The sequence below is a fragment of the Diabrotica undecimpunctata genome, chromosome 2 (assembly GCF_040954645.1).
Source record: "Diabrotica undecimpunctata isolate CICGRU chromosome 2, icDiaUnde3, whole genome shotgun sequence".
Taxonomy (NCBI): Eukaryota; Metazoa; Arthropoda; class Insecta; order Coleoptera; family Chrysomelidae; genus Diabrotica; species Diabrotica undecimpunctata.
The window spans coordinates 512,572-535,194 of NC_092804.1; the positions used below are offsets into that span (position 1 = coordinate 512,572).

Below are 22,623 nucleotides of genomic sequence, written 5' to 3' on the forward strand. Positions count from 1 at the left end.
CTGAAAATAGATGACAAAAAAAAATGGACTCCGCTCACTAGAAGAAAACGAGGTAGACCAAGACGGTCATGGAGAGAAGATGTCGAAGATGCCCTTAATGACCCCCAGAGATTTAAAAACTAAAGATTGATTCGACAGAAAACGCTGGAAATTAGGATACGAGAGCCGGCGCCAACTGTAGAATACTCGCCTATTATATATTATATAGTAATGAGTCTTTACATACCTAACACCATCGCTCCCTTCTTACTTATTATTTACTATTAGTCAAGAAATATAACTGCATTAAATGACAAACTTGAAGAAGATAAATGTAAGAAAACATAGATTTAAAAATTTAAAAACCGTCCAGAAAAATCAGCTAAATTAATAAAAATACCTTCACTCCGACTAACAGGCACTCCCGAATACCTAAAACACATACAGAATAATAAAAAGAAAAGATAATGGCAGATGAAAAATAGTTAGTGGGATTTCCAGGCATTGCGTATCCACGACATTTCTACGAAAACGGGCAAACAGATAATACTCAGCTTGCGTGCACAAGTACGCTTCAAAGGAGACTTCAATTACGAATTCCATTAAATATGATACGAAAAAATCTTTGTTGAAACTATCATAAAGCTTTGATCTACTTAATTTTATAAAATGTATAAAGTGAAAGACTGGATTACGTTTTGGTATTAAAATTGAACAGGGAGAAATCTTTTACTACCATTTTGGAGTTACGCCTTGTCTCGCTTGTTACAATAAATCTAGGTAAAGTTGACTTCGTTTCAGTTAGTCTAGATCGAGTATAATGTACAGGATTCGGGCTACTTTATACAACATAGTTAAAAAAAGGACTTATCAACAATAACCGACCTATGGTCGAAAACAATGAAGTTTCTAAGTATTGTGTGCACGGAAAATTCACAAAGTTTTCAATAGAACAAAACATCTGGAAGAAGTATCAGATATACTAACTTCGGAAGACAAGAATTGTTTCTTTGACAAAAATCAAACGCAACCAAAATACTTAAATAACATCTTAACTAATTTAACCATATTTACCAAGAGTATGACACGAAATAGATGATATATACTTCAAAATATTTAAACAACCCTTAGTGTAATTAATGCTATTAAAAAACTTCGTCTAATCCACACTTTAAGATGAAATAATATTGTAACGGATTTACTGGATGAATAGTTCCGACGATATAAAGGGCTTTTGTAAGAAATGTACTATCTGTGCCATAAGTAACGGACCTCAAAAAAAGGCTCCAATGAGACAATATAATGTTGGAAGTCCGATTGAAAGAATAGCTTTGAAAATTGCCGAGCCATTTCCAGAAAATGAAAATGGTTGCAAGTACATGTTGGTCGTGATGGATTACTTTACGAAGTGGGTCTAGTTCTATGCAATTTTAGACCAGAAGGTCGCCACTATTGCAGATGTGTTGATCAAACAGTACATTAGCCGATTTGGGGTGTCTTAAGATCCACAGTGGCCAAAAAAGAAAGTTTAAGGGCGATCTACTCCAGGGAATCTACGACAGACTAGACATAAAGAAAATAAGAACTACTGTCTATCACCAGCAGTCGCAATCGGAAAATAAGACTGTTGGTCTGTTTTTTACAAAAATGGTGTCCAATCACCAGCAAGTCTGGAACCAGTACCTTCCGTTCTTTACAATGACCTACAGATTCGCTGTTAATGAATCAACACGTCAAACATTAGCAAAAGTCCTATTTGGATGCGAGATGCGACTACCTTGTGATCTAGAGTTTGGATGTCAACCTGGAGGAGATCTAGCTAGCTAAAATTATGTGAACTAATTACAAAGAAGACTGGACGATAAACACAAGTTGATCCGTTCCCATCTTCAGATCGCTAGCGATAGAATGAAGAAACGGTACGATACCCAAGCCGAAAAGTGATGTTTTACGAATGACCAAAGTCTGGCTCTGTAATCCAAAGAATCGAAAGGGTTGTTCTCTCAAGTTGCAGCAGTTCTGGAAAGATCCGTACCTTATTAGGAAGAAGATTAATAATATCAAGCAAAATTCTAAGGGTAAAATCACAAAAGGGACTACGACGTAGATTAAATATTGGAAGTAAACAAAGTACAAAAAGTATCTGACATTACGTTTAAGGAATTCATGGGAGTCTTAAAGCAAGACATGGTGTTACAACTGAAAAAAAGCAAGGTCTACTCGCACTTCCAGATGATTATTCACAGACTCATACCATCCTGGCCAGTATTAAAGACGCACACGCTCTGAAACCCCAAACGTTTCGTGGGAAAAGTGGGAAACATCTTCAGTAGAGGGAACACGTGCTGGATTCCAACGTGCAAAAATTAGCCATGTCAAAGCTGGAATTCCGCCAATTGGATTGGACGATTGTCCTAAATATAGTGGAGGAAATTTTTACAGACACTGAAGTTCAGGTAATAATATGTTGCAATCCGTATTGTTACCGGTGCTAAGAGAAAACCGCCCCTTCTCACTTTTATACCGTAGCTTTTGGTTTTACCCGGTATATCATAAAACCCAAAAAAGATTCTTAATCTGTTTGCGTTTTTTAGATTGATAATGTAAACATTTTGAAGTCTGTTTATAATAAACAAATTGCTTTTTCGTTTGATATTGGTTCCGCCTAGATAATTAGGTACGCAAGAAATAAATAAGATTACTAAATGTCTTCTTTCTGGTCAACTGAAGAAATGCACATGCTAGATATTTATACTTGTTCTAACGTCGTCGAGACAATTTTACTGGGTTCTGAAAGTGTTTCGAAGAATGAGGCGCACTCTATAATAGAGTAATTAGATTTTATACATTAATCCAATAAATAAAATTGTAATTGTGTTTTAGTGTAAACGTTAGTGTTTAAAAAAAATAAACATTTCAATATACACATGAAAACATTTAAGACTTACTTCGAGTAATATATGAAGGCGTGTATCTTCAAGAAGCGCCAGTAGATGAGCGCGTTCTTGAGGTTGTGATTCTTGTAAGCAGTAAATGTCGTCCAAAGAGTCAACAATTGTAGATACGGCTAAAAAACAAATAAATTCCAATTAACCTAAATACACACTACCAAAAAGAAAAGCTAATATAAATTATTAGTAATAGCTAGTAAGCGCTACTGAAATTTTAAATAGTGCTGTTTCATTTTATACACTTTGAAATCATTATTATTACTACAAAAAATTGAACTAAAAGCTAATAATGTTGAATTGTTGAATTTGTGATGTACATCAGTATACCTTTCGTTATTATGGAAATAAGAAAAACAAAAATTAATTTGCAATGTGTCACATCAGAATAAAATTGTTATTACTGGTTGTATATTGCCTAAAACAGGAATGAGACGAATGTTTCGAACATTATTGGGAGTGCCATTAATGGAAGTACAACCTCATTGGCTTCCGAGAATGTCGGTAGTATTAATTTGAACAGCAGTTACTCTGATTTAAAAAACAGAAGTATAAATATTTCAAACAATGCCAACTGTACTTTTCACATTCATTTAAAAGGTTAAGATTTCTAAATATTTGAATAAAGCTTTTGAAATATTTGTTAGTAATATTTTATTAATAATTTATTTGTTTGACGTTACAAGTTATGTACTCCTGTCAGGTCAGATAAATATTTAAAACTGTTGATGTTGCCATGGTAACTTTAAAACACGCGCGTTTTTGAAAGTTGAATTAAAACACGCTACAGCGTACTTTAAATAAGCAAAATGGGGTAGACTATACTAATAAAAAGTACCTATATATTTTAAATTTAAAATGATTATAAAAATTTATTAAAATAACCAACAAACTCTCAGATGTTAAAAGATCCATTTATTTTTTTATAGCACGACTAAAACTTCTGAGAGTATCTAATTATAAATTACCTTCAGAAATATAACTTCGTAACTCCATTAAACAGGTAATTGCTCCATTATGTACTCTATCAAACTCGATTAATAGAACTTTATGAATTTAGTTTCCGTAAGTTGTGGAAGAGGTGATATTTTGTACTGGATGGACTGAAAAATAATGTTTTAAAAGAAAAATAATGAAGTTTTTTTTTTATTTCTATAATTTCTGTACTACTATTATCTGCTAGTACTAACAACTAGATAGAATAATATTAATAGACTAGTAAAGCAAATAATTCGATAGTCTGGTCATGTAGTTAGAATGGAGACCTAAAGATTGCCAGAAAGAGCCGTAAATAGTAATGAAGTTTTTTTTTATTTCTATAATTTCTGTACTACTATTATCTGCTAGTACTAACAACTAGATAGAATAATATTAATAGACTAGCAAAGCAAATAATTTGATAGTCTGGTCATGTAGTTAGAATGGAGACCTAAAGATTGCCAGAAAGAGCCGTAAATAGTAAAATGCAGGATGCAAACCAAAAGGAAGGAACCGGCAAGGTTGGAGGCATAGTTTAGAGGAGTCCAAAGGCTTGATGCTGTAGCACCATTGTAGAGAGAATGATAATAATAGTAAATATATATTATATGATGATATACATTTGCATAACTGAGGATCCTAGGTTGCTTAGCCCTCTCCAGAATCTCTCTGTCTTACTAGGAGTTTTGGATAAACTTTAGAACTACGAATGTGATTAAGGGACAAACGAGTCTACAGATTTTCCTTAACGAAGTTAACAGACTTTCAGGATCATTAATACTTCTCTCATGCCTCCCTTTTCAAAATGAATCCGAGTAAAAACTGTTAATGTTTTGATCTAAAATTGCAATGCAAAAATTGCTCCGGATACGAGAAATAAGCAGCATGTTAAATGTTGTCTAGTGTCGCATTAAACCTAACAGGATAATATTTTATGACACGTAAAAATAGTACGCCACTGGTAAATTGGAAACTTTTTAATGCTTTAAAAGAAAAACACTCCATTTTGCTATTTTCTCTCGTTAATCAAAATTTAAACAACAATTATTTGGTTTGAAGTAAATCAATATTGTTCTAAAGGTATTTTCTTCTTTTGATTTCCTAAGTTGAAATTAAAACGTCATTAAACCTATTTTAACTTTCGATTGTGGCTTATTCCCATTAAAATAGTATCTAAATCAATTAAAAATAATTTTTGTAGAAGGAAGTAAAAAAGTGGTACAGTGACGGTACTGTAAGTAGACTAATGCGAGGCTTCATACTAGATTTTCTGTATTTTTAAAATTTAAATAATATTTTTAAAATTAAATAAAATAATCTTATTATTTATTTATTACTATTTTTTATAGGTTTTGTATACATTTTAATAAAATTATGGGGTTGTTGTGCGCTGTGACGCTTGTTTCAGTATTTTACATTGGAGAAAAATGAATACGTCAGTATAGAAGCTTTTTTTTCAATAGAAATTTCAATGGAAGTTTCAAAAAAACTTTTAATAAAAATTTTAATAAAATACCATTTGATATCCATAAAATTTTCAAGTTTTCCTAAATACAATTCTGGCAATTGTTAGATTTCTCTAGAATTGCATGTAAGAATTCTAGATATGTCCAAAGTACAACTATAGGTATGTACGTTATTTAAAAATAAGATTTCTTTGCAAGTTTGGACAAAATTTTGAAAATATAAATATTTTATTGATTTATTTTATATTAAAGTAATTGCATAAAATAAACTTAAAGAGCTTACTTTACCGAGTTGCTTTAAACCAAAAGGGCAAGAATAAATCTTAAACCGAAGTTCTACAGTCACAGTAACGATTACGAAATCCAACATCTAAACTTGAAGTATTTCCGTCGAAAGCTTCCCAGATATTTACGCCAACTTTGAACCTGCAGTAGAGTGCTCTTTGTATACCGTTACGGTATGTACGGAAACATGTTTCCGTTGGGTATAGCATTATATTTTTTTGCCGCACGTACGGAAAATGTATTGCAGCCGCCCGCTTAATAAACATTTCGTGGGAATATTGCACTTTTAGCTTATGGAACATGCAACGATTTATTGGATCGCTACGGCGGTATTTATATTTGTGCAAGTTGGCAGTTCTAAACAAGTAGGTAATTCGTTATGTAAACGTTGCCGTCATTATCGCTGTTCAGTTTTAACCAACTCGTAAAATGGTGCAAATATATTTGTGGGAGAACAGTGATACCAAGCCAACTCCGGTGATTAGTATAATTCTAAACCCAGAAAAAAACTTCACTGTCCCACAGTTCCTTGCGATTTTTACTTCTTCGCTTGAAGACCCTTCGATTTAGTGGGCCACCCAGAGTTTAAGTAATTACGACCAACTGATAATGTTAACGGATCACTAGGTACCCTGGGAAACCCTGTATTATTGAATATAAATTTTTATATTCTAATAGGACAACCTGTAAATCCAACAACAAACTATGTCTAGAAATAAAATCCAATAAATTATGAAAGTCGGTTTAATATAAAATAATATACCAAATTTTTGTATAGATTAGGTAAAATGACATAACGTATTTCAATCATTAAATTCCTACATAAAGAAATTAACATTTATATACCCTAAAGATTGGTACCAACCTATTTATACGATAGGACTGGACTATTCTATCGTATCCTTAAACCCTAAAGGTTTTAGTTAGGTTAGTTATAGTTGAATTTTAATGTTAATACTAATTTATTTACTGAATACTATTTTTAAATGCAATATTAGAACTTAGCAAAATCCAATCTGTATAAACGATTTATTGCAAAAAAAGTATTGAATAAAACTACTAAAGGCTGCGGATTAATAAGAAATTTGTCCAGTCATACTGTACGTTTTTTACTTTCTTAGAGGCCTTAGCACGTTACCGAAACCTAGGTTTTTTAAAGAAAAAGAAAGCATAATAGTCTACTTATGGATGTTCTTCGGACTCCTATTAGGTCTCGAATTATTCGTTGGCCTAGATTTCAGTTATGCTCTATGCTGCATTATATATTGGATAAAATTTACCTTGCTTTTCCAAGAGTTGTTGAAAAACCATCTACCATTTCACCTTCATTAAAGAAGCCGGCACTTTAACTTTACATACACACAACGTGCATACTAAGTTTGTTACAGTAGCACCAATATTAACGTTTATTATATGTAATTTTTAACTGCCGTAATTGCGGTATTACACCTTCCCATTTCAGCAACATGACATTTCACTTCGCCAGTCTTATCTCGAATGTTTTTCATTTCTTTGCTATTAAGTAACCTTGAACGAACCCATCCATATTTTCGTCTACGCTACAAAAACTAGTTATACATAATATTTGGGCGAGACATGTCCATCTCGCTTCAATTCGTATCATACGCAATTATAGATAGCTATTCTTACACTTTAGAAAAAGACCCCATTGATATGACAACAGAAATAATTCGTTTATCAATATTTTAACAGCGGCGTGCTTTATTTTTTAAAAATAAATATTATATTTTATTTACAAACTTTTATCGTTACAGAACCGTAACAATATTAAAGAAAGTTATTATTACTGTTAAATAGGATTCTTCCAACAGTGTCCTTAAATTTTGAGGCAAAAAAACCCAGCTTTCTGAATTTAGTACAGATTGCAAGTTTTTAATGGGACATCGTTCACCTATCAATTGAGCCAAATCGTTTTTGAAACAAACCAGAAACGGACGTTGTTTGAAAATAAAAAGTGTGTCAGTCTGGTGTGTCCAGTTCGAAGTCGAGTTTCGAATTTTCCAGCGACGATTGTTGATTCTTGGTCTTTAAGTTTTGGGGGTGGCGGGATGACTAGCATTTAACGACACAAATACACCTACAGCCTTAAGATCGAAAGTAAAATGTTTTAAGGCCTTTAAAGAAGTAAATTTTTTTATACCATAAAATATAAAAAGTATTTTCTATCTTTCCAGGAATGTACCCAGTCTATTTTCTGTTTCTTATCGTTATTTTACACACATTTTACACATACTTTTTAATCTGAAATAACAAATTGATTGCGTGTATACCGCCCGTTTGTAACCCGTAGCAATAACCACCCGAAGCGAACGACAGTTTGAAAAAATTTACTTCCCGCGGATATAATTACTGCTAAAGCTTTGTCCAAACAGTTATTTAAAAGAGCACATTCAAACTGATCGTTTTTTAATATGTTTTCGAACCGTAGAAAATTACACAAATAATTTTTTGCCGCAAAGTTTAACTGAACGTAAAAAAGGCATTCAGCTTTTACAAAGTATTTCATTTTTACTTTATTTTTTGAGAAGGGTGATAAATCAATACTTATAAATTAAAAATGTAATATGCAGGTAGAGCGTAAAAATATGGATTAATATTTTTGTTTATTTATTAAAAACTGTTTCATTGATAAAAAAATGTTTCAAAATAAAATAGAAAGAAAATAAACTAATACAGTAGGATGTCAGAGGGCCCAACAAAATTATTGATCGTAACATATAGCTTAAATTGGAATAATAATAATAGTATTAAAATAAACAGATGGTAAAAAGATAAACTTTAAAAGAGCGGCTCTAATTATGCTAAATGAGACCAATAGCGTCTAAATTTCTAGGCAGAATAAAGTAGGATCTGCTTACCCATATTGAAAGAGATGGTTAATTAATAGGAAAATAACACTATAAGTAAGTCAGTAACATATCGAGGATACATTATTTATGTTTTTAAATAACAAACATATAAAATCAGAGTTTGGTGTTTATTGAGAATAAACTAAATGTAAGATCAAATACTTACCATGTCTGGATAGTATTATGAAGTTTTTTCCTGATTTTTTCCTTACGATCTACTATGGAATCATTAACAGGAGAATTTTACTGTCATCATTGCATATGGTTGTCTTTTTAAAGATGAATCACATGCTATAATTTTTTCTGACGGATATTCTCAAGTTAACGTTTATTTCATGTAATCGAATGAACTATCTTGCAATAAAGTCGTCCCAGAAACGCAACTCTAATGCAATATTAATGAGTCAGATAAAATTAAGCATTAAGATAAGAAAATACAAGAAAATAGCTTTAGAACAGCAGTAACATATAAGTGCCTATATACAGATAATATACACATAATTTTTCCTTCCAGAAAAGTTTATAGAATTTTTCCTTCCAGGAAAAGAAAGGTCTTAGATTATGTAAAGAAAAATAAATAGACCCCAAGTTCAATAAAGTTCTTCTTTGGAAAAAGAAGAACCTACAGTACATTCAACCAACTTACACCTCTAAACGATTAATGGAATTCGCAGAAAATCTTTCGTTGTAGTAAAAGGCACAGTAAACTGCACTGGAGTTCTCCATAATGTTTAACACTTTGCTAAATTTTTAAGTCGTGGTTTATAGTTTTGCATATTTTGTTTCCTTTTTTTAATAAATAGTATTCTTTATTGTTATTTAACGTAAATTTTTTTCACCTACTTGTTTATTAATTTTTTTCTGAAATAAATACTACCGTGCTAAAGATAATTTATATTCAAAGTAGATATACAAACTACTAAAATATCATTTTTAATTTTTGTTAAAAAATACTTCGAAGTAAACTAGAGCATTTTGTCAATTTAAATAGTGGTGGTTAGATTGACAATGTGTCTGGTAGAGTGTACCGTTTTTGAGACGAGTGCGATTACGTGTTAAAGTTAGGACCTTACCTTGACATTCGGAGATTTTGGAGAAATAACCAAAACAGTCGTGGAACGTATCGAGCATAAAACATTGGTTAGTAAAAATTATTTCAATTTTCCGGAATATGCCTTCAAATCAGAGTTAGGTAAGTAATATTAGTCTATCTTGGGCTATGGTAAACTAGTAATGGTAAAAACATTACTTTATAATGAAAGAATATTAAATAGAAGAAATGAGGGCTTGTATAGAATCATTCCCAAATTGAAATTAATTCGTCTGAAAAACGTAGTATTAATATTAAGAGCATTAATATACATTAGACAAATGATTTGACTTTGGTCTTTGCACAACCATGAATAAAATCTTTTCTATTCCAAAAATGATGTTAAACTCAGTATTAAGAACGTATAGAATCATAGATGAGACAAAAATCATATTTACAACAAACAAAATTTACTATCCAAATATCCTTTTTTCTTAAAACTTCTATAGAGCATTATACATACGAAACGAGCCCGAGTTTAATCCGCAGCCGTCAATATTCAGCATCAAACTTCAAACATGCACACACGTTTCCGCAGACTTTTAGTCGAAACTATTCTCAAAAGCGAAGAGGAGTTTGCAAACTTGTAAAACTGTCGTTAAAAGTTTCCCGTTTAGCATAGAGCATTCTGTTCTAGTAGCTGTTTGATTATTTAATTTCCCATCGAGTGGTTTGACTTGCTCACACGAGTTATGTGATCTTTAACGAATCTTCGAAGGGTTGAATGGATAAATGGCAGGAACAATTTCGCATTTAAACAAGTTGTAGATGAATCTTATTCAAAAGAAACGGTTTTAGTTTGCTATACACTATATATACATATATATAATATTACACGAAAAAATATATGACAGTCGCTACATGTGTTGACCGATGTAGAAAGATAAATTTTTACATAAGTTTCTAAACTTTTACTAGAAATAAAGTGTTTAATTCAAAAATATACTTTTCTAAGTTCTCAAAAGCATCTCAAAAGAATATATCCAGCAGTTAGTTCTTTCATATCGAAATGACCTGTATAAGTGGTGGAAGTGTACATGTCCCACTTTTGTTCTAAACTTATTTGTGACAGCCACGTTTTAAAAGTATGCTGGAATATTAAGAAAATTTGTAATATAGCATTAAATTAATGCAAGGCAAGTCTTCAATGAGTTTTATGTGTCTACAATTGTTATCTTATAGTGCTATTTTATTTATTTATATCTTCAAAAAGTAATAGTGAACGAAACTGATAGCATAACCTTAAAATTTGTCTTTTATTTCAGACTTATTCGGAATATGACGATCCAGAAGGGAACAAAAACCATAGTCCAATAAAAGATAGTAGTAGCGATAGTAATCATGATCTAGAAAATATTGCAGTGGTTGATTTAAACGTGTCATTAAAGAAAAGGGGCCAAAAAACGTTTGAGATACAGCGATTTAGTAGAGAGGCAAGTAAGAAAACGAAAAAGGAATGCAAGTGAAGAATACGTAGGCTATAAAAACAAGTAAGTAAAAGCAAGAAGTTTGCAAAGCTATATACATACTAACATAATTTCAGTGTCAAAAATGCACCGATGAACAAAGACAGGAAATATTTAAATCCAATTCTGAGGTCTAGGAAATTAAAATCTGCAGCATGCATTCATTATGTCTTGTAAAGAGATCGCTTTGTCCAAAAGACCACGTACAGAAGCTGTTACTAATAATGCAAAGAGCGTTACTATCAAATTGAAAAAAATGAGAGTTTGGAAAATGTTTTTCTTAAAAACCTTGGATATCAGCAATGGACGTTACTCGAGAATTTTAAATGGGATATCTTACGTTGGAATCACCGCTATTGATAAAAGAGGAACAGCTCTATGTCCTAATAAACGATCACAGGATATAATTAATAAGGCAAAACGACATATTAATACGTTTCCAAAATATACCAGCCATTACACCAGACATTACAATCCCTGTAGACATTACTTTCCTTAATTTTTGACCATAAGAAAAATGAATATGTGTTACCTAGTGCACTGTCAAGAAAAAAACGAAGCTCCTGTGAAGGAATGGTGCTATAATAGAATGTTTAATAACGAATTTATTCTAAGTTTTTATCATCCCTTGTCCGATAAGTGCGATAAGTTCGAGACATCAATAAAATCATGCATAAGTGAGTCAGATAAAAAGAAAATATTGTGCGAGAGAGAGCTTCATCGCCGAAAAGCCGAATTGGGAATACAAGTCAAAAAAGAGGCAAAAATAATGGCCTAAACTTTAAGGAATGAAGAAGTGGTATCAGTTTGTTTCGATCTGCAAAAAACTTTACCTACACCAGCACTTACAACCAACAAAGTGTTTTATATGCGAGTAATATGGACATATAATTTTGGAATCCATAATGTGAGCAAGAAATGTGCTTTGATGTATATGTGAGATGAATCAGTTGCATCCAGAGGCTCTCTGGAAGTTTCTTCGTCTTTGAATGAACATTATGAAATTTAAGTACACTCTTATTGAAGAGACTGAATTTATAACTGTATAAAAAAGATGCGTGGAAGAACACCTTAGAATATTGGTCGTAGCCAACTATACAGTTCATCCATGACTCTGAAGTACGAAAAAGGGAAGAATTTACGAGACCTACTACGCTTTGTGCCACCAATTTACCATCAATTTTCCAATCAGCTCAACCATACTGCGAAGAAGGGAAGACAATGTCAGAAAAAGAAGCCAATGCAACCTGAAAAAAAGAAAGAGTAGGACAATGAATATAATGTAGAGATAGACGACAATGACAAAATACTTTTGAATTACTATGATAATAAGGAAGATATCTAGCTCAGTGGCTAGCAAGTTCATATAATATAATATTTCGTTGTTATTTTAATGCATTTTTGTTCATGTATTTTTATGCAATATAAATTTGTTTTCGTATCTAATGTAGGTTTTTAAACAAATGTTTAAAAAATTATGCGTATTTTCTTTATAAAAGATATAAAACTTTCAAAAAAATGAAATGTATATGATTGTAAAAATTGCATATGAAAACATTAAGAACTTAATAATAATAATAACTTGATGAGATTTTAAAATCTAACAAAAAAATGTGTTTGGTCTTTTTGTGTCATTCCTTACACTTGAAAATCTCATTTTCTTAAAACTATCTAAATGTCACTTGTACCACTTTCCTCTCAGCCCCTCAATAATAGGTATGTATATATAAATACGAAAAAATTATTTTAAAAAATGGCGAGAGCGCACAATGTTTTTTTAATATTCCTCTACAGTTACTTATGTTTAAATACACATTGCGAATACGCGTATAACAGAAATACAGACATAATTTCATATAAAATAGCACAACTGTCACACGAACGCTATTATTAATGCAGTTGATTATCATCTCATAAGCATCTCTGCGATTACGCAGCAAATACGTCACATTTCTCTCGATTTCCCAAATCAAATTAATGTCATGTGGAACGCACACTAATTTCGGCCTGGAATCTACAGAATGGATATCGACGCGACAGGTGACATGAACCTTCTAGGGTCACAATGGGGGACCTCTTATACGTTAAATTCATAAAGTATTAATTTATTGTTAAATGATATAATATCAAATCATTCGGAATAAGATTTTACTCTCACATTGAGACATATATAAAAAGATTTCTTCTGGCTAAACTAAGTCTCATAAATTGTTAAATCGTATTAAACACTCGATAAAAATATTTTTCTAAATAAATGAACCGACGTGAGTAAACCTAAACTTTTTTCGACCGTCCCTAGCGTCTGTGTTATTAGTTCAAGAGAAAAATCAGCTGGAATTGGATCTTTACTTTTTCTATTGCCCATTGAGCGGAAATGATTAGCTTTGGTGAGCACAATTTACTTCTTTCTCTATGCCATAAAAAGATATACTCTAATAGACTCCACGTTATAGAGAGAAATTCCTATTCGTTTTAACGTTTCGCTTTCTTATTGGAATTTAAAGTTGTTGAAGTGAAAGAAGTAGATAAAATGTATTTGTAGTGTAAAGAAATCGACGAAAGTGGTAATTAGAAAAGTTACGAATAAAAAATATAAATTACTAAGAAGAGTGTATAGTATGGTAATTTTAATATTTGCTATGTTTAAATCTTACGAAATAAAACAACAATTGATTAATTTAAATTATCAAAGAGTATTTTCGAACACTTTTGTTCAAGTATCATAGAATATACTAGAAAAAACTAGATATCCATTGAACTTTTTCCTATTCGTTTTGCTTGTATGATCCTTCTTCTTCTTTTTATACTTTTATCTACTTACGTTCTATGCTTTTTTTGTAGTTAGTTAAGTCAACGAGCCTTTTTTTATAGAAAAATATACCACAATTGCTAGGTATGATCGTTCAAAATCAGCTCATGGTGGCACCCTAATTCTCTCTACAAATAATGATTTCTCTCCTATAACAAAATATGACTTTCTGTTGAATGAATTTGAGTTTTTGAGTTTTCATTGGTTTACAACAAGAATCTTGATCTATACATCCTCTATTTATAGATTACCTGATTCTTCCACGGAACTATGTTTACAGGACCTGTTAAATTTGTTAGACTACCTGCCCAATAAAAGCAGAAAGCTTCTATGCGGCGATTTGAATATTCATTACGCTGTTGCTTGTGCTACCGAATTATATTTGATTCGAATTCGAATTCGGATCGTATGTTTTCACAATGCACGTTAATTCTCCTACAAGAATTACTAAAACAACATCTACCATAATTGATTATATTTTCTCAGATTTCTCACCTCTTGATGTACGTTCTACAATTATTAATGTAGTATTCTCTGACCATGAAGCAGTATATACCAAGTTTAACACTCTTAACAAAAAACCTCGACAACCCAACGTTTAGGTAGGATTTTTTTCCACTCAGAATTTTTGTAAATTCCTAAATTTTTGCTTGACTTTTGGGCGGCACTTTCCCTTTGTGGACGTGGACTATAATTTCAGTGATTTTTTAGATAGGCTTGTCTGTATTTTCAATACGGCATTTAGTTTAATTACAAGTCAAAACATCACAAACCCTGGACTACTAAAAGTATCCGCATATCAGCCAAGAATATGCGTTCACTACTGTACATCAAGAAATTTACTACCAACGTTTTTGTCACAGAATATGTCTAAAGACACTCTGGAATTACTTTAAAATGCCACAAGAAAATAGCTTCAGAACAATATTAAGCATATTTCTATTCTATTCTATTCGCCTTTTTCAATATTGCCTATTCTATTGAAATATTGTCATTTCACCTTTTTCAACATTTTTCAGGTAACTATTTGGTGAAATTAAACATATCATTACACTAGAAATGGTGTAAAATAGTGTATGCGTTATATTGCTTTCAAATTTGGTATTTCGTGATCTTAAGAAAACGATAAAATTACAAAAACTTTAAGAAGAAAAGTGAAGTTTAAGAGAATCTTCATTTTAAACTAGTTAAAAAATTATTTGTAATACCCTGAGATTTTGTCACGCGTAAACATTTGTGTTTCATTAATATTAACAAGACAAGCATCCCAGTATTCATAAACATTTAAAATTGGTCCATAAAGAACAAACTAGAAAGCTGACAAAAACATAGTTGGATAGAATGATCAGAAATACAAATGTCCTTGACATTTATATTGACATTTAATCTTCTCTGACTCTCTTAACTTTGCAGTCAAACCGTTTTGGTAGTGGTTTAACACTAATGAAGCTAAAATGACGCACTGCAGTACAGCACTGTATGTATCTTTTCTTCCGGCTCATTAAAAGAGCACATGAAATACAATTCCAATGTTTTGTTTAAAATGAACAGTTAATCTGATCGCGTGTTTTTTTATTTTCGGTCAATATTTTATCTTTACGCATTTTTAAATGAAATTTCCATTTATGTAATTACATTTCTCATAAAACCCATAGCAACGAACTAGCAATACACGTCGAGAAACGAATTACGGGACATCGAATGAGACGTCATACAATTTTTCACCGAAAGTAGATGAGAAATGTCAGAAACTTCGAAGCAGACGGTATAGAAATGGTCCTCCTCCTAATACTGTCACGTCATTCCATATTCGCGTCTGTTCTGCTGCACAATATTTCTCTCGGTTATTTAAAAAAAGTCACAATATTAAAATCGTGGTAGCAATAAATACCTAGCTTGTAGTGCTCTTATATATGCCACTTTCTTGTAAAGCTCAGTTTTTTGTAAAGGTTTTAATGAAAAGAGTTACAGGAACGACAAATCTTTATCAGATTTTTTGTAGATTTACTGATTTACAGAGTGGAAAAAAGATATTTTTAATCTGTAGCGGTATGTACCATAAGTATGTATGTATGTATGTATGTATGTACTGAAACAAATTTTTGAAAAAACACTGGAATATGGCATTGATACACATCACATATTTATAAACTACAAAGCAGCCTACGACTCTGTGAATAGAAGATAAATGTTCAAAGCAATGAAAGAGCTAGGAATACCAAATCAGTGGGTAAATTTAACAAAACTAACTTTTGAAAAAGTTGAACGTAGAGTACAAATTCAGGGGAAACTATCTGAATATTTTAAAACAAATAACAGGCTGCACCAGGGAGACCCTCTCTTCTGTATACTGTTCAATCTGCAAGAATCAGTTACAAAAATGGGTTTAACATCGAAGTAGTGAACGAATTTATATAACACTGAAAATAATACTACCGCAAAGATAAACCGCAGAGTATGCACGGCCAACAGATGCTATTTTGGGCTCAATTTCCTCCTTAAACCCACAATTATATCGAAAAATGCAAAAATAAAAATTCTACAAAACAATAATACACCCAGACCTAACATATGGTTCAGAGACCTGGACTCTAACAAAAAATAATGAAAAAATATTAGGATATTTCAAAAGAAAAGTATCAAGGCGAATCTATGAAGCAGTAAATGACAATGGAGTGTGGAAAAGACGATACAACTTCGAACTTTATAGAATGTATTAGGAACCTGATATCGTAAAACATATTAAGATAGAACGTCTGAGGTGGATAGGGCATGTACTGCGGATGGAACAAAATGACCCAGCTATAAAAACACTCTTTGATAGACCCATTGGTCAGAGAAGAAAAGGACGACCCAGAACAAGGTTCCTTGATAACATCGATGAAGGTATAAGAAATATGGGAATACGCGCTTGGCAGAGAAAAGCGATGGATAGGGATGACTGGAGAGAAATTGTTGAGGAGGCTAGAACCCACGCAGAATTGTAAAGTCAGAATGATGATAATGATAAAAAACAAAGTGTGAGTGTTGCTTTGAAAGTGTGTTAAATAGTTTTAACTATCCAGTTCCTACCCTCCACCCCCCAAACAAGAAATTCATAATAAATGTAAGTAAGTACTATATAACTTGTATGAGTACTTGTTCAGCATCTTTTTGGCTTTGTTTTAAGCAGCTTAAGTACACAATTTATAGTTGTTATGTCTACTTTATCAAATATTTTCCAGCATGAGAATTTGATAGTCAAATCTAAAGTAAGATTCTAAAATTTAGCTAAGAAATTGATAATTTACAAATTTGTAAATTAGCGATGAACCAGTGACACATTTGAGAAAGGGCTATATAAAAACCTTACATATTTTTAAATCATAATTAAATATCTAGTAAGATTATTGAAGAATTTGTTAAAATATAAACCTAAGTAAACCTTACATCAACAATATCAAGCAATAAATGTCACGTTACTTAGTAAGGTAATTGGGCTGCTACCGAGCCATATATTTATATTATGTTGATCTGATATTTGTTAGAAATTGTTATTTATAAATAATAAAGTTTCATTACTAAAGAATACTAAAACGCCTACATAAAAAAATTGTCATATATGATGGATTGATCACAGGACCAAAAAAGTTAATATAATTTTAAAAAACTTTTACATCTACACAAAAGGCGTGAATTTTTCAGAAATTTCTGACATCGTTCACACGTCAAAGTTATAAAGTTCCCAATAAAGAATAAATTTGCTAAAAGCAGAACAGAACTTTACAGTTCTAGACGAATTCACGGTATATCAAAGCGATTAAGCACGAGACATGCTGTCAATCAAAATTTATTCAAATTCGATGTTTGGGATGTTGGCGTTAAAGCGTATATGGGCTTTGCATTTAAGCGACTGCTGGAAGAGAAATACGAGTATAAACGGCATTAAACACATCGGTAGAGCGATATATTCCTCGTAAAATTATAGTAAATCATACAAAAATTACAGTATACAGACAGAAAATAAAAGATCAAATACAGACAACAAACTAAGAAGAAGAAGACATTAACCAAGTATAGGTAAATATACGATATATTTTGTTCAAAAATCGGTGAAAATATTGGACAAAACCAAGCAGAAAAAAGAAATCATTGGTTTGATCATGCGTGCTAAATTTCCACAAGTAGAAAGAACGCAGCATATCAAAAAACCATCGACGTAGATTGTACACGGAGAAAAAAAAAAGAGTATAGAGAAAAAAACGAGTATAGTCTTAGAAGAGAGGAAAAACGTATCCATCGACGTAACAAGAGGGAATACGAACAAAACACTCTCAATGAGATACAAAATTTATTCGATAAAAATGAAACGAGGAAATACGACAAATCCTTAAATAATAACCATCGAGAATTAAAACTACAATTAAAAATTTGTAAAGACACTAACGGTGAAATTTTACATGATAAAAACTCAGTTCTTACCAGATGAGCACAACATTTCAGCGAACATCTAAATATAAACGATATTAAAGGAGGTTACAACATAGACAATCAACAAAATCTACAATATCAACTACACAGTGAAGACCTAACAAGAGAAGAAGTGTCAAATGCCATCTTAAAACTAAAAGACAATAAAGCCCCAGGAGTCAATGAAATCTGTTCAGAAAAGTATAAAAAAGGAAGTGATCAACTTTTTGCAGCAATCCATAAACTAAGAGTACTTATATGGCTGAATGAATTGGTACCAGAAAAGTGGCTAAAGGGAATATATATTATGTCCGTTGCATAAAAAGGGTGATGAACCGGAGTGCAAGAACTATACAGAGCATCTACGTATAAAATCTTCGGCAATGTACTGTTTGAAAGACTTACACATTTTACAAAGGATATTGTTGGTCAATATCAATGCGGATTTACTGCTGGAAAGTTAACTACACATCGAATTCAAGCACAAAGGCAGATTCTAAAAAAGTCACTAGAATATAACATAGATACACACCAGCTCTTCGTCGACTTCGAAGCAGCCTATGACAGTGTGAAAAGAACTGCATTATATAATGCAATGATAGACTTTGGGATCCCACCTAAGTTAGTTAAGTTAACCCAAGTAATAATGCAAAACGTAAGCTCATGCGTTACAATTGAAGAAGAAAACTTTACGTTCTTTGAGAGTAGTAATGGTCTAAGACAGGGGGAGGCGCTGAAGTGTCTCCTCTTTAATATTGCCTGGAAAAGGCAATCAGACAATTAAATATTAGATTGAATGGAACTTTTTTTAATAGATGGACACAAATTCTCGCATTCGCTGACGATATAGTTATAGTGGGCAGACGTATGAGAGACATGGTGCAGTATTTTACAAGGCTTGTGGACGCGGCAAGTGAATTAGGACGAAATAAAGAGACGCATAGCAATAGTAAACTCGATATATACAAAACCTTAATAAGACCGATTTTGATATATAGGGCTGATACGTGCACCTTATCTCAAAAGGATGAAACACTTCTTGGTATTTTTTAAAGAAAAATTCTTAGAAAGATTTTTGAGGCCATTAATGAAAATGGGCTATGGCGTCGAAGATACAACTTTGACTGTATTAGTTATACACCGATCCAGATATTGTAAAATGCGTTAAAGTCCGAGACTTAGATGGGCTGGACACATTACTAAGATTTCAGACCAGGAATAAACGAACAGATTAACATTTTCAAAACCAGAGGGCACTAAAAGTAGAGGACGACCACCAAGGAGATGGATTGATGGTGTGGAAGAAGACCTGCAGATTTTAAGGGTCAGAAGATGGAGGGAAGTTGCCAGGAATTGACAGGAGTGGCGACTTCTTTGTGAGCAGACCAAGATCCACAACGGATTGTCGAACCACTTATGATGATGATAAAACATGTTTTTTTTTGTGTTTATTTCCAAAAGAAAATGAACTAATGTAGGAAATCTACCTAGCTATGATAATTTTATTATTATCAATAAAATATTTGACTTTAGATTTTGGAAAGGTCTTAGGAGAAAAATATACGGTCTAGAAAACATTTCCTTATCTTTTTATCTTTACCAAACATCACCATGTATATTAAAAGCTTTTCCTGTCTCAATATATTTCTAAAAATACGTTATTAGTAGAGTAATTTTATTCGGAAGTTTACTCTCCTAATTAATAATCATAATAAACACCCGAAATTGTCCTAAAAATCCACCAAACTCGGTCCACCGACCGGTAATCCCTTTGATCAAATCCAAAAAGTTTCTGCTGTTATATTAATTATTATTTTCCTGCTTGCAGCCTGCTAAATCTCCGACGTTTGATAATTAGAAAAGTTTTAACACGTTTCTGGAATTATCAGCCATCCCTTCTGTTCCTATTGATCATTGTTTTATTCAAAATTCCAAGTGGCTTTTGTATCTTTGCTAGTTAACCTACACATGCCACGGGCAAGAGTCTTTAACGATGTTAGTGTTGTGTTTTGTAAGCAAAAACAGTAGATCAATAAAACATATTAGGGGGTAAATTAATATATGAATAGATAGAAAAAAAATTTCCAACTGAATAGATCTTAAATTATTCGTGAATCTAAGAGTTTGCAGAAAATTTGAAATCATAAAATAAACAAATAATCTGTGATTTCAGCTTTTTATTTACTACAAAAAATACAGCTCAAATTCTCTATAGGCACACAAATAACAACAAAAACGTAATTTAATTCATTAACGAAGTTAAAGACCATCCTTTGGGATACTAGAAACTAGGGGGGTGGTGAAACTAAATATATATTATTTCATCAGGGTCTCCTGAGTGAACAATCAGCCACGATGACTTTGATATTTTAGATTTATAGCTGTTGTGGTTTGATTAATGTTTAACGCGGAAGTATTTCATAATGAGGCGACTAAAATAGGAAAATTACATAAATAACTGAGGAATAAATTTAAATATATGAAAAAAACTTATCGTTGCGATAAAATTGTTTTTCAAAATATTTAAGTTAAGCGCTGACTAAAAATAAATCCTGATAATAGAAAGATCTCAGAACGAATCGTAGATGAGATGTTTCATGGAATGTCATAAATATAAGTTTCGATAAAAGCTCGATCCTAAAAGCTAAAAAATGGCATTTACACATTTATTTATGTTATATTATCATAAACTTTATTTGTGAATACCATTTCGTTGAAGGAACGTTTACAGCTGAACAGTATTACATTGACCAAGGTGTGAGGGACCAGGACCTGGTAGAAATTGTGCGAATTGGTACCTGCAACATCCAGGGACTGATTCAAAACCCTGTAAAGTTACACATGATTAAAAAATAAATGACAGACTACAATCTTTTGGTACTGGGACTTTCAGAAATTCACTGGAGAGATAAAGGGCATTTTAAAACGTCGTCTATTTTGCAGGTCCAGATAACACAAGTAAAAATGGATTATTGTACCCTCTAAACTGAACGACTGCGTAATTGGATATGATATAATACTGTTGATGACAGAATAATATCCAATAAAATGAGAAAACCCACCAATACCCTAAACCTTGTCCAGATATACGCTGCTACAACAGCTACACCAGAAGAAGACATTAACAGGTTCTATGGTCGTTTAGAAGAAACTGTTAGCGCTATTTCAAATCGTGAACTAATCATAATTTTAGGAGACTTGACGCTAAACTAGGGTCATCGTATGAAAATATTGAAGAAGTGCTGGGCAAAAATGGACTGACGTAGAGTCCTAGTACGTGTTTGTAATCTTACAATTACAAACACGTTCTATCAACATCATCTACGGAGATTATATATACATGGCGCATCCCAGATGGATGAACAAGGAATTAAACAGACTACATCCTAATAAGATCAAGATGGAAGTCGTCGGCCATCAAATGTAAAACATATCCTAGCGTAGACGGTAGTATTCTGGTATTAAACGTTCGACTTTGTTTTAAAGTCCCCAAAAGAAGATTCTTAAGAAAAGTCATGTCTAAATCCATCAAAAATCAATGATTTCCAACAAAACCTAGAAGAAGCTCTTTCTTTAGACAAGTAGATAGTGAATCTGAGAGCACTTTGATCTATCTCAAAGATAAGATAATCGAGGCTGCAAAAGACTGTGAGGCAGCGGTGTTCACGGGCAGTAAACCATGGATATCCGATAATACGTGGACTGTGATTCAAAGGAGAAAAGAAGATTAAACTAGATACGGAAAAAACGATGAATGCACAGTGTTATCAAAAGAAATAAGAAAACAGTGCCGCAAAGACAAAGCTGATTAGATCTCTCAAATATGCAGAGAGATAGAGGAACATGGCTGTCGAAATAAACCGAGGGATTTATTTCAGAAGATTCAACTCCTTACCAGAGAATCTAAATATCAAACGTGGTCTGTAATAGATAACGAAGGTAATCTAAAGACCGATACTGACGAAATATTGGAAACATGGCAAAACTACTGTAACGAGCTATATAAAAATAACGAGGTACCAGCAGAAAATCAATGGCTTTCTGATTACCCTAAAGAACTTATTGTCTTACTTGCTGAAGTCAAAGATGCGATTAAATCGCTTAAGAGAAATAAATTTCCAGACTTTGATTCAATACCAGGTGAAATAATACAGTTACTAAGGTAACAAAGGATTATATATCAACTGTTCTATCTGTGTCGCTGTTTGGAACTCAGGAAAATGGCCATCCGATTGGTGTACCTCAATTTATACCCCGCTACATAAAAAGGAACTACTAACAGA

General features: G+C 32.2%; 1 protein-coding gene across 4 annotated transcripts in view; it reads right to left on the reverse strand.

Annotated features, from left to right (window-relative positions):
- CASK (peripheral plasma membrane protein CASK) overlaps positions 1-22,623 on the reverse strand; it is a 683,682-nt gene that overhangs the window by 486,574 nt on the left and 174,485 nt on the right. For all 4 annotated transcript variants that reach the window (XM_072521979.1, XM_072521980.1, XM_072521981.1 and 1 more), the window contains exon 9: positions 2,928-3,046. In XM_072521979.1, coding sequence (XP_072378080.1) covers positions 2,928-3,046 — 119 coding nt within the window. The remainder of the gene's footprint in view (positions 1-2,927; positions 3,047-22,623) is intronic.